Raw genomic sequence first — 12,887 nt, forward strand, 5'->3', positions numbered from 1 at the left:
TAAAGTTTAACATATAAATGAGCTTCAAAATAAGTATTATAAGAGAAAATTTAAAGTAAGTGTTATGCAAAATAATTTAAAACCAAGATTCAAAAAATGTATATATATATAAATATATATAATATATTATGTTTATAGCAATAGTAATGTGTACCTATATAAAATTTTAAAACGAATAATGTACATATTAGCAAGCTGTAACATAAATGAATTATATAAATGCAACCATGTAAGAATATACAAAAGAATATACGAATGACATACTATATAATATAAATTAATAATTATACAAAATATTTTGAAACAAGATTTACTTACCAACAATTAACAAGATACATAAAGCGTAAAACTTAATATAAACATTGTATAAAAAATAGTAATATAGGCAAGTGTTTGAAATAAACAAAGTACAATTTAAAATTGGGGAACAAATGGTATACATAAATAGATTTAAAGGGAAAAATATACACATGTTTGCAAGGGAATTCAAATAAGTAATTCAATTAAATTATGCATATATATATATGTATATAAGATAAAGAAAATAAAATAAAATAACAAAAATGAAAAATGAACAAAGGGAATACAAGAAATTAAAATTCACCTTTTTTTTTTGCTTTGGATTTTTTATCTCTATGTGAAAATATAATTTTTTTTTTCTTTTCCTCCTCCCCTTTACATTTGGTTTTATGATGGCTTTTATAGCCTTGTTACAACATTTTTTTTTATTATTTACTATCTTTTCTTTTTACAAGTGGTAGACAAAAGAGGACTAGGGCGGCACTTAGGGTGAAGAGGTTAAGTTTTTTTCTTTTTCTTCATTTTTTTATTTTTTTATTTTTTATTTTGAGTTGTATTTAGGCTTAGGGTATTTTTAATTTTAGTTGAGTTTTAATATTTAGGCTGTGATTTTATTGGGCCCCGGGAAAGTTTGAGTCTTACATTTGTCCTCTCATGCGACCTACTCTGAACATGTTATTTGCCCCTCTCTTACTACAAATGTTTTATTTCCTGATTATACTAATGTTTCAGGTGGAAACGAGAAGAGACATTCGAATGGATTGAGTAAGCTTATTGGCTTTTGGTATAGATAGTCTTCTCTGTTCTGCTGATTTTGTTTGGTGGATAATGACATTTTAAGTTTTCCCTTTAAAAAATAATTAATATTAAGAGAATCTTACTTAAATTTCTAATCTAGATTAAGATAATTAAATAATTTTATAAGTGATTGCGGTAATTAATTAATCAAATTTTTTGTTCCATGAGAAAGATCGTGAATGCGGTAATTGTGGTTGTGGCGTGGGTTGGTCATCTGCATGACAATTTGGTGGGGACAATTGGGTGCAAATGTAAACGTGGAATGAAGTTATTGGAAGACAGATAGAACCGCAGATAAAGTAACCGTAGGGAAAAGTCAAGCAGAGGGAGGTGTGGGCTGATGTCCCCAACTATTTTAGGCGGAGAAATCGATCAAGTACTGACAGTAACTCTAAGCCTCGTTTCCATCGACTTCTTCTCCATATCAATCTCTCTATTTTTCTCCATTCCCTTAACACTCACTCTCTCTTTCACTTCACCTCATTCTCTCATTCTTCTTCACCTCATATTCTTTGGTATCTTTCTTTCCTGCTTTCCTTCTCTGTGTTCTGATGCCTAGCTATGTTGTGCGCTGACTGTGGCTTAAATGGGTTTTTGTTATTGCAGGCATTTGTCGCTATGGCATTGGATTCTTCCATGACTATGTGCAAATCCGTCACCTCAACCCCTGTAAATTTCTCTGCTTTTTGGAATCAGTTATTTCTGTTTTTGAACCTTCATTTTGTACCTTCTGTTGGATGCTTAAATGGTTTCTCTAAAGAACTTGATTTCGTTCTTTCTTCTGTATGGTTTTGGAAATTTGGGTCTACTTTCCTGGATTCCATTCTGCTAAAGCTCCAATCTTTTCAGATGTTGTTAAGCATAGACATGCCTTCCTTTTATTTTCAAGTGTTGTTAATATGTTATTGTTTTCCAATTGAAGGGCTTATTCTTGCGGAGAAATACAAGTAGTAGGAGTTTCCAATGTACCTTTAAGGTGGGAACCAGGATCAACTTTCCTAGGCAGAAAGCTCAGGTAACCCAAGTTAGATGTAAATCCAGTAAACGTGGAGGACCGTGCACATGCCTGCTGAGAATCCTGGTGCAAATAGAGAGAAATCGCTGTTCGGTAATCCGAACTGCTCATGAGATGGGAATACCTTGTGTTGCTGTTTACTCAACCATAGATAAGGATGCACTTCATGTAAAATTGGCTGATGAATCAGTTTGCATAGGGGAAGCACCAAGCAGTCAATCGTGCGTAGTCATAACTTAAGCCTCTATGGGATTTTAATCAGCTTTTATAATAATTGCCTTAGCTTCTTCCAACGATGTTTATTGTGAAATTTTGCATTTTTACTTCCTACATTTATGATTTATTCAGTTTTATCAGTGATAACAGCATAATTTTTATGTTGAACTGTCTTTGTTCAGGTATTTATTGATACCAAATGTCCTATCTGCTGCACTTAGCCTGAATTGTACTATGCTTCATCCGGGATATGGTTTCCTTGCTGAAAATGCAGTTTTTGTGGAAATGTGCAGAGATCACAGAATCAACTTTATTGGGCCTGATGTAAGTATTCAACTATTAAGTCGTTTATTGTTTTTCTAATTAATTGGAATAACTAGTTCAGTGTGGCTTTTCATGTTCAGAGTTAATGAATGTGAATAATACTTTTGTCTGTATGATGGATAAGATATTGATATATAGAATTGCAACCTGCTCTTTCTAATGAGGCCGATGAACCTTAGTTTGGTACTAAAATGATACCTTATAATGACATTAACTATATGCTTACTAAGAAGCTTCCAGAATATAGAAGTGTTTTCAGGTTTGAAATGGAGACTAAAAGCAAATTTTGCTCTAAACGTATCACTACACATTTCTGTTAGTTATGTTTACATGCAGTTCATAAATCTTTTATGAGAGGATACATCCTTTTTCTTTTTTAATCTGTTGCTGTTGGCTTTACTGCCAATTTTTTACCCTACATTTTCACTTCTGGTGTTTTTGATATAGAACATTACATTGGCTTGGAGGACTGATGTTTGGCAGAATCTTATGGCTTAGTTTTGTGTGTTTATTTTAGTCTCTTCTCTTTCTTGCTTATAGCATTTAATCAAAATTGACCAATACAAAATGAATTATCTGTTGCAAGCAGATCACTAGACATGGTATCCTTTTTTGTGGCTAGATTTTTTCCCCTTTTAATTCGTTTTGGTATTAAAATGCATAGTGAATGACTAAGTTTATGTATGTGATGGTCTTAAAGTAGACACTGTTGTTATTCTTTTAGCTTATTCTTCTAGCTTGTATACCTTTTGGTTTTTTTTCTCATCCTGGTTCCTAATTCGAAGAATGAATCTTGCTATGCTTTGGCAGCCTGACAGTATTCGTGTTATGGGTGACAAATCAACTGCCCGAGAAACAATGAAGAATGCAGGTGTTCCTACTGTTCCTGGAAGTGATGGTTTGTTACAGGTATTATATTTGGCGAATTGTTTGTATCAGTATATGAAACTTCAAACATAGCATTTATACGATCAATTTGCAGTTCCATGGTTAACTTTCTGTTTATCATAGAGTACAGAGGAAGCAATCAAGCTAGCACATGAGATTGGCTTTCCTGTGATGATCAAGGTGATTATTCTACTCTCTAACAATAACAATCAACATATGGTCTATTATCAGTATAATTTATTGTCTGAACATGGAAATTTGGCATTTTTCTAGCTAACATAGATTTTGTTTAGAAAAATTGTTTTGTTTTCCAGTTATTTTTTTTCCTTGTTTATTCAATTAACTGTTCAAATGGAAACAGATCTACTGGATGTGCATGTTGTCAGAAAAGCAACCTGAAAATCTTGTTCATAGGAGAATTGACACCCATGTAAAGCAGAGTTCATTTTTTTCTTTAGAAAAGATTTTCTTGGTTTTTGAATCCTTTCCACTTATAGAGTTGACAAACCTCACTTTTGCTCAGGTTGTAACTTCTTTAAAATCATTGCAAAATCTGACCTCTTATTGAACAGTTTTTGAACATAATTAGGATTTAATTGTTGCAAGGCATTTTAGTGGTTCAATTGTGTTTTTCTATTAAAAGATGCAGCAAGAATCCTGCATTCTTTTACTGACATTAACTGCCAAAATGAAGCTATGAAATATGATTTTTGAATGTCAAGAGGATATTGTTGTTTGTGAAGCTGCATTGAAATTTGTCTTATCCAGTAACCTTTTAATAATTTACATGTTTTGTTGTTTCTTTTTTATTCAAGGCCACAGCTGGTGGTGGAGGGCGTGGAATGCGTCTTGCTAAAGAACCTGATGAGTTTGTGAAGTTACTACAGGTATTACTTGAAATATCAATTGCTCCTATTTTGGTTGTGACATTTCTCCCTTTAGAAGCTTTTAGTTGTGTGTCATTTATTTAATTATGTCAATTACATTTGGCTCATGAGTCGCAACTTCTCTTTCTTTTTACCTTATGTGGACCCCTGTCATACCACCAAACTAAAGGACTCACTAAAGAGTGCCTTCATTTTAAGAATGGTATTTAGCAATCTTGTCCTATAGGCCCAAATCCCCTTGTTAGGAATGGTTAAAGTCACTCGGCAGTATTTTGCTACTCGTGAAGGAAGCAAACCTAAAAGCCACTGGAAGACAGCAAAGTAAAAGAAAAAAAAAAGAACTTAGCTCTCTCCCTCTCTCTATCTCTCCCCTTTCCCTCCCTTCCTCCCCCCCTCCCCCCTTCTCTCTCTCTCTCACACACACACACAGGGAAACCCTATAACTTTAAATATTGTTTTCTCAAATCTTTAGTGCTTCTAATCCTATCACATCTCTTCTAGATTTCATTTACTAAATAGAAAGAACCTTTGTTTTCTCTGGAAAGTTTCTTTGTTCTACTAAATAATTACTCTAAGACTTTTTGACATTTTGCATCAATTCTCAAAACAATATTTTATATACTTATGACATGAAAATTCAGCTTATTTTACATGTATATCATAAAATATTAGTTAGATCTCATGAATTAATAAATTAATGTTATTCAAAAAGATTGGAGTATGCAATATCTAAATGAAATGTATGTACTCAGTTTTTATTTGTTTTCTGCATCTTACAGCAAGCCAAAAGTGAAGCTGCTGCCGCATTTGGAAATGATGGAGTTTATTTGGAGAAGTACATACAAAATCCCAGGCACATTGAGTTCCAGGTAATTACTCCTTGCTTGTATAATTTCCCATTTCTTCATGCGCTGAAACTACTCTTAGGAATGTAATTCTGGAGAACTAGAATGCTTTGTGCTCTGTTATGGCTAGGATGTTTTCTTGGTAACGTTATATAATTTGTAATATGTAAAATGTTCTGGGAGAAATGCTTTTATTTCCTTCTGCTATCATCGATGGCCTTGTCTGTTGGAAGACTTATGGCATTAATTGGGTACTGACCTATGGTTAAGCTGCACTGCCTTGTACTTCATATTCTCTGCTAGAGGATAGACTACATGCTAGTTTTTAATTTTCTCTCACTATTTTTATGGTTTTGCAGGTTCTCGCAGATAAATATGGTAATGTTGTTCACTTTGGTGAGCGCGATTGCAGTATCCAGGTACCATTACCATGCTTACTTCCTCTCTATCTTAACTACATCTTGTCTCCTCAAACCAATTCATAAATAAATCAATTTTAACCATAAGTAGAAAAGAGTAGGGGTGAGAACAAAATGGGTCAACCGATTAAACTGAAGTGAATTGTACCTAGTTAACTGAAATTAGTCAGCTTTGTTGGTTTTCCGGCTTATTTGGTCGTTTTTGGCTTTGAATTTGCAAACCAAATGAACAATTATTTTTATCTAATAAACCCTAACATACCCAATACCCAAATAAAATTCAACACAACTCAACTAAAAATATAAATCTAATTACCTATATAAATTCCCAAGTAACCCAACCCAAAAACTAAAATTAGAACTTTTAATCAATTTAATTAATCTAAAAGAGAAATATAATGTATAAATATGTACATTATCTCAATAAACTTTATAATTACGGTGGTAACTTCTGTTCTTTAATAAAAAAAGAAATCTTAAAAAGGAAAAAAAATAAAAAAGCTCAATACCAGAAAAACCAATCAAACCAAACTGAACTTTGGCTCAGTTATTTGGGTCTTGGCAATAGAGTCGGTTGGTTTGGTTTAACTTTAATTGGTTAGTCAGTTTATTCGTTATTAATATATGGAAACCAAACCAACCAAATGCAATGGAAAAAGGTTACTCAACTTGAATGCTGAAGTTCAATGGAAGGGCAAAACTATATGTATCTAGTCGTTTCGATTTTTTAAAGTTTCTCCCTTCCTCCAATTCTTTGTGATGTAGGACATATTTGAAAAGCCTTGCCTGGGGGTTGGAATCTTAAGACTTCTGGCTCTTGTAAGAATTAGGGTTAGGATTTAAGGAATCAAATTGGGTTTGAATCAATTGAGTTTTTTCTTGAAAGAATGGAAAAACTGAAGAATGGTTTGCTCTAACATTCCGGGAAGCAAAGACAATAGGAATGAGATATTAGTGGTTAGTTGAGGTGTTTGGCTGTTGGAATTAGGGTTGAAAGTTTTAGAAAGGGATTATACTTTTGGATGAATAAAGATGACTGGTTCTGGACTTCCATTCCTAGATAAACCAACATACTGATAATTTTAATTATCAAAACCGTACTGGAATCTAAAAATCTCTATTATGATGGTTCTAGTCAAGGACTAAATCTACTAGAACTTGGATTCCTACTTCAAAGTTTAAACTAGTGAGAAAGTAATAGGAGAGCACATGAAATGCAATGACTCATTATAAAAGCTTGTTGTTGATCCTAGATTCTATTAGATTAGGATGCCTATGGGAAACTTTATCCTGTAAAAAGGGAAGGTTTTGTTTGGTTGTAACTTTTGCTACTTGGTTTTGACACAGAGCAAAAAGTACATTTGATTGTAAAGGTAAGCAAATTTTTGAAGAATTAGAAGATAAATTTTAATTTCCATTAGTAACGAAAAACATGATTTTACCGTTAATGAAATGACTTTTTTTAAATTGGGGTTTCATTTAGAACTCTACTCATTATGAGTAAATATATTCTTCTCTTTTAGTTTCATTTAGAACTCTACTCATTATGAGTAAATATATTCTTCTCTTTTAGTATTCTTTTTTTTATATTTTATACTAACTTTAGGAAAGTAACATAAGTAGCCAAAGTAACACCTAAATGGAGCCTAAATAACAATTTAGACTCAAGGAAAAACTTTCCGGCTAGATACCCCCGAGGAAATCTGAACTTGACATGTTAGCCCTTGGATGCATAACTTGGAAAATTATAAATTTTCCTCTACAGAAGAAAGTAGCTAAAGTTTTAAAACTGAAATCATAAACATGAAAACAAATTAGTTTAATTTTGTATGGCATTATCAACTCTGATTTTCAAACAGATCTATGACCATTTCCTCTTGGAAATTAAAGCATCTTAGTCGTGATCATTGCCTCTAAATATTGCTTCCTTCTCTTAAACGGTGCAAATATGATTACAAGGTGACTGGTGACTATTACTCAAATATTTGCTGCAGTATGTGGATAAGCTAAATATACCAATCTTTTGGCAGCAGAAACATTATTTTCCCCACTTTCCTCTTGATTGTCAATAGAAAGATAACTAGATTATTGATATTAAATGTTGTTTAATCTGACTTACTATACAGAGGCGTAATCAAAAACTTTTAGAAGAAGCGCCTTCTCCAGCATTGACTCCAGAGTTGCGGAAGGCCATGGGTGATGCAGCAGTTGCTGCGGCAGCATCTATTGGTTACATTGGTGTAGGAACTGTTGAGTTTCTTTTAGATGAAAGAGGTTCCTTCTATTTCATGGAAATGAACACTAGAATCCAGGTTAATAAGGACTGGGAACTCTGATTCATGAATTATCTATTAGTGGATTAATTAGAAGCACTACTAATCATGTATTTTCATCTAATGAACTCAGGTGGAGCATCCTGTAACAGAGATGATTTCCTCTGTTGACTTGATTGAAGAACAAATTCGTGTAGCTATGGGAGAAAAACTTCGCTACAAACAGGTATGAAATGAAATGTTTCAGCTAAAAGTTTTGGAGCATCAAACACGATTGTATTCAACTGCTCATAAATAATGATTTGCAGGAAGATATTGTGCTCAGAGGGCATTCAATTGAATGTCGTATCAATGCAGAAGATGCATTTAAAGGGTTCAGACCTGGGCCAGGTATTGCATATCTATGTTTAGTGTTCATGTGTAAATTACTACTGCAGTAGGTTCATTTTTGGTACTTGCTACCATCAGAGCCTTTATAGTGTTGCCTTTGAAAGTTTCCATTATGCTGTACTACAAGCTTTCATATGCTTATATGAACATTAAAGAATATATTTTGTACTTTTTGCTCTTCTTTTATGTTTTAAACTTTTGAAGTTTATACTCATAATTCTTACCTCAATTTCTATAGGATGTGCTTTTCAAACAACCAAAAGAATAGGAAATTGAAGGACTTTGTCTATAGTTTGATATTTTAAACACTTAGTCTGCATTCTTAATGACAGGGAGAATAACATCATATTTGCCATCTGGAGGCCCATTTGTTCGAATGGATAGCCATGTTTATCCTGATTACGTAGTTCCTCCAAGCTATGATTCATTACTTGGAAAGGTTTGTAATATCTGTCTTATACTATTAAGATTATGTATATATGAGCAATTCAATGCAAACTCATGAGGTCAAAAAAAGTTATTATGGAAGAGAAGGGAATTCTTAAAACTTCGTTTCAGGAAAGAGTAATAAGAATACCATAGTTTGTCGTTATTTCAAGGTGTATATGGTAAACTGAATTATCTTTCAATTTTTGCTAAGGTTATTCTTAACATATTAAAATATAAACATTCATGTTTGATCTTTGTGTTTGAAAATGACCATGCTTATGAGTCCACTTTTCTAGCTTTGACATTGTTCTAACTATTTACTCTGTTGTAGCTTATCGTATGGGCTCCAACAAGGGAAAAAGCAATTGAGCGCATGAAAAGGGCTCTTGATGACACTGTAATTACAGGTACTTGGTTATTGACTAATAGTTTGCTCCGATTTGTTGTTTTTTATCATTTACATCTTGGTCACATACATTAGGTTGAAGAAACCTTTAACTAGAAAAAAGTGATTCTCAGCGTCTCCCAATGACCATAATCAGTGTGGTTTCTGTTGGTGCTTCATGCATGTAACTGAATATGTTTGCACCCAAAGGGGTTGCTATAATTTCTTTGTTCAGTCTGGTTTTGTTACCCAGCAAAACTCTATCCCCCAAAGAATATCCTAATCCATATTCTTTTTATTGTTTTGTTTTAGGGGTTCCTACAACTATTGAATACCATAAACTCATCCTTGATATTGAGGTTGGTGGTGCTATTTCCTGTGTGTTGGATAATATTATACATCAAGGTTCACAATTTTTAATCTAACGTGCAACACTTTACAGGACTTCAGAAATGGAAAGGTTGACACTGCTTTCATTCCAAAACATGAAGAAGAGTTGGCCGCGGTACTTGCTTTGCTTTAACCTCTCCCTTATGTAGATAAGTAGTTCCAAAATGCAAAGAGCTTAAAGATTTTGTTGTGTGCCTGCAGCCACAGAAAATGGTATTAGCAACTGCTGCCAAAGAATTGACTAGTGCGAGTGCGACCGCTTAGAAGGGTTAGTATTCTTCTTGTTTAACTTCTTCAGCATACTGGTATAAGTCATATAGCAGTCAGCTTGTTGGAAATGTTGGTAGGTGATAAATCATTCATATTCATTGGTGATTCGTGGACATGGGGTTCATCAAGATCCTGTTGTTCAGCTGACATTCTAATACATCGTTTATTTTCCTTGTGTTTTTTCAACCGTGATGTGTTATTCTTGAAACGCAATTAATAATTTTCTTCATAGTGGTTGGAATATACATCCCTAAAACCCGGAATTTGATATATTATTAATTGAAGTTTCAAGATTTTATGGATACATTTTTCAAAATGAAGAGGAATTATATTTTTACAAGCTATCATTGGGATATATTAAAATGAGTACAAAAACTATACTAAGATTTTCCTTTCCTACATACGATAAGATTTAAAGCTTGGTGAAATAAGTTCTCTTTCAGAATGGAAAAGGAAATATCATCTATCTATTTGTCCTTAGAGATGCTGAAACTGAAACGTAAAGCCTCCAAAATTCTGCCAAGTTGCCCATTCTCCTTTATTTGTTTGTTTATTCATTAAGTATGATGCAGTGGTAGTAGTTATGCAGCGGCGACCTCGGAAAATAACACGTGTGGGGCAGGCTGGGAGCAATCAAGCGCACATATTTGTTTGTGATCATCACTTCTAATTTGCTTGTCACGGCAATCCGCGCTGCAAAATCCTTCCTCCCCTCTGCCCAATCCAACCAGATATTTTATTCATGGCAGAAAATCAACACCCCATAAGCATTATGTCATCACCATTATTATATGTCAAAAAATATCTCAAACAATTGGGGGTCATAAATTCTCATTTAAGTGCTATGTGGGTCAAATAAATATCCGACTGACATGTAGGCCTCAGTCTCCAAATATTTACACTTCTCCTTGAGTCCAACTACAGCTACCAAAAAGGTTTTCCATCTAGAAGACTCAACAGAGATAGGCTGCACTCAATAACTGATATAAAATTGACATCCAAAGAGATTTCATAGCCAAAACACTCCCAAGACAATTAAAAGTGATTGAGCATATTCATACTGAAACATGGAACCACGAAACAGCAACCTCCAAATTTTATGACATTTCAATCTCATCTTCCATTGGAAATAGTAAAAATTCACATGATCATATGGAACAAAAGGAATGGCAAAACCAAAATCAAGCATATCCCCAATGGTGATGGTTGGTGATGGTTGATAAAGCAGAAAAAGTTAGCATACCAGTAGTGACTTCAAAGATACAGCAAGAACTATAATACATCTACAGTGTTCAGGTCTAGAACAAATTTGCCATTCATATTTGTTATCATAGCACAGAATCGTAACACAACTTCCACTAACACATTTGCACAATGGCTGCTACTTACAGACAGCTTACTATACAATCCCAGATGGCGGAATCTAGGGGAGGGGAGCCACTGACTTCAACTACCGTCCATGTAGGATGTATACTAGATATGACCAACCAGCCATCCTACCTCTTCTACGTTCTTAAAGCCCCCCATTGACAGAATTACTCTGATTTGGGGCTAGAATCAATCCCAGTTTAGGTAGATTAGTATTTCCAATAAAATCACAAACACCATTGGATCTTAGATATATTTACAACAGACAAGAATGAACTGTAAAGCTCTAACCAAAAGATTAATTTCTATTCTCTACACAGAACGGGGAATAAAAGGATTTGCACCCCAAGAAAACAAATACAGAATCACATCCAAGTAATCATCAGATCATTTTAAGCATCAATTCAATTAGAAGGGGAAAAAAAACTCAACTGGAAAACATCATCAAGAATCAAAACTTAAAACTTAAATCAATTAAAAGATGAAAAAAAGCGAGGCCAATACCTGTACATGAAAATATCCAAACCATGTAGTTCCTTCTTGCAAAGATGACAAGAAGTCAAAAAGCCATCACTCCAAAATTCCCTCTTGAACTGACCCATATTGTTTTTCCTAGGCGAAGGAGCAGCAGTAAACCCACTGCAATTCTTGTTGTCATCTCCAAAACCGAACTGATTCTTGATCAAATTATCGCCAAAATGAGAAATTACAAAAGTGTCGTTGTCAGATAATTCATCAAACTTCTCGGAGTTAAAGCCACCTCCGAAACTGGGAGCTGCTTTAACAGATGAGACTATAGGTATGGGGGTGGATCTTGGGGATGGAGCAAAACAAATAGATTGGTGTGTATGGGTTGAATCAGTCATAGCTGCTACTATGCCTAGCCCAACTACACCATATTGAAAGTTGCTTGGGGGTTTAGTGGGGTTTAGACAGAAAAAAGAGTGCGATAAAGAGGTGAAGAGGTTGAGATTGATGGCGGGTCTCTTTTTTCCACAAAAATTATGCATGTTATAGGAGAATTACAGCCCCTAAGATTGTTGGGAGGGGATTAAATTCATGGGGTTTGTTGGACCCTAATCCCCCCAAGAGGAGAGAAACGAAAAGTAGTGAATCAGAAGTTAAGAGACTGGGTTCTGAAGAGACAGAGAGAGAAGAGAGGATGGCATGGCGTTGTTGTTTCAATCAGCGCTCCTTGTTCTGTTTATCTCCCTTTCTCTACACTCTTCTTCCCTCCTCTTTCTGGGTTCGCACGCCCAATATAAACAGTTTGCTGCATTAATCCACAGGGTAAATTGCACTAATACTCACCTAAGTTTCCTTTTTATCACGAAATGGTCACCCAATTATCAGTAATTTTTTTTGTTACTCAACCATTCAATTTTATCTTTTTTTTTTTTTACTCAATTATCTTGCATTTTTTTAGTTTTCCACCTACTGATAGAAAAAGATAAAACTTTTCATAGTTGGGTGACCAAAAAAGAAATTTACTAATAATTAGAGGATCATTTTATAACTTTTCATAGTTGAATGATAATATATATATTAATAATTGAATGACTACTGATGTAATTTACTCGAAACTATAATATACCTATAACTATTTATAAAAGTGAATATACGTGACAGGCCCCTCTTCGATAAGAACTTATTACATTAGCCATTTATTATTAAATGTAACCATTTAGTC

The 12,887-nt window shown here is 34.0% G+C and overlaps 2 protein-coding genes across 8 annotated transcripts; one reads left to right on the top strand and one right to left on the bottom strand.

The window, feature by feature from the left end:
- The first annotated feature begins 1,428 nt into the window (after nt 1–1,428).
- On the top strand, nt 1,429–11,565 carry LOC107942796 (biotin carboxylase 2, chloroplastic). Of its 6 annotated transcripts, none has more exons than XM_041106154.1 (18): nt 1,430–1,613; nt 1,705–1,767; nt 2,021–2,334; nt 2,512–2,653; nt 3,464–3,562; nt 3,665–3,721; nt 4,357–4,428; nt 5,208–5,297; nt 5,633–5,692; nt 7,819–8,004; nt 8,099–8,191; nt 8,274–8,355; nt 8,688–8,794; nt 9,116–9,191; nt 9,482–9,528; nt 9,612–9,674; nt 9,761–9,827; nt 11,221–11,565. In XM_041106154.1, exons 2-17 carry the CDS (start codon nt 1,717–1,719, stop codon nt 9,821–9,823), a joined length of 1,602 nt encoding a protein of 533 aa, XP_040962088.1. In that variant the 5' UTR covers nt 1,430–1,613; nt 1,705–1,716; the 3' UTR covers nt 9,824–9,827; nt 11,221–11,565. The 6 variants fall into 6 exon arrangements, with proteins under 6 accessions (XP_016732003.2, XP_040962088.1, XP_016732004.2 ...); XM_016876515.2 differs by lacking the exon at nt 11,221–11,565 and adding an exon at nt 9,907–10,724 and having other exon boundaries at nt 1,437–1,613; XM_041106149.1 differs by lacking the exon at nt 11,221–11,565 and adding an exon at nt 10,402–10,724 and having other exon boundaries at nt 1,437–1,613.
- LOC107942798 (FCS-Like Zinc finger 14) lies at nt 9,355–12,610 on the bottom strand. Of its 2 annotated transcripts, none has more exons than XM_016876517.2 (2): nt 11,702–12,610; nt 9,355–9,754 (listed from the first exon to the last, which is right to left on the bottom strand). In XM_016876517.2, the coding sequence occupies exons 1-2, from the start codon at nt 12,205–12,207 to the stop codon at nt 9,643–9,645; spliced, it is 618 nt and encodes a 205-aa protein (XP_016732006.1). In that variant the 5' UTR covers nt 12,208–12,610; the 3' UTR covers nt 9,355–9,642. The 2 variants fall into 2 exon arrangements, with proteins under 2 accessions (XP_016732006.1, XP_016732005.1); XM_016876516.2 differs by lacking the exon at nt 9,355–9,754 and adding an exon at nt 10,081–10,543 and having other exon boundaries at nt 11,702–12,542.
- Nucleotides 12,611–12,887: the final 277 nt, after the last annotated feature.

Source organism: Gossypium hirsutum, chromosome A03 (assembly GCF_007990345.1).
Source record: "Gossypium hirsutum isolate 1008001.06 chromosome A03, Gossypium_hirsutum_v2.1, whole genome shotgun sequence".
Taxonomy (NCBI): Eukaryota; Viridiplantae; Streptophyta; class Magnoliopsida; order Malvales; family Malvaceae; genus Gossypium; species Gossypium hirsutum.

Coding starts and splice junctions, on each gene's coding strand:
- LOC107942796 (XM_016876514.2), top strand. CDS start 1,717: ATGGCATTGGATTCTTCCATGACTATGTGCAAATCCGTCACCTCAACC. Junction 1,768..2,020: donor AATCCGTCACCTCAACCCCT/GTAAATTTCTCT, acceptor TTCCAATTGAAG/GGCTTATTCTTGCGGAGAAA. Junction 4,429..5,207: donor AGTTTGTGAAGTTACTACAG/GTATTACTTGAA, acceptor TGCATCTTACAG/CAAGCCAAAAGTGAAGCTGC.
- LOC107942798 (XM_016876516.2), bottom strand. CDS start 12,207: ATGCATAATTTTTGTGGAAAAAAGAGACCCGCCATCAATCTCAACCTC. Junction 10,544..11,701: donor TTGGATATTTTCATGTACAG/GTATTGGCCTCG, acceptor TGGATTGGGCAG/AGGGGAGGAAGGATTTTGCA.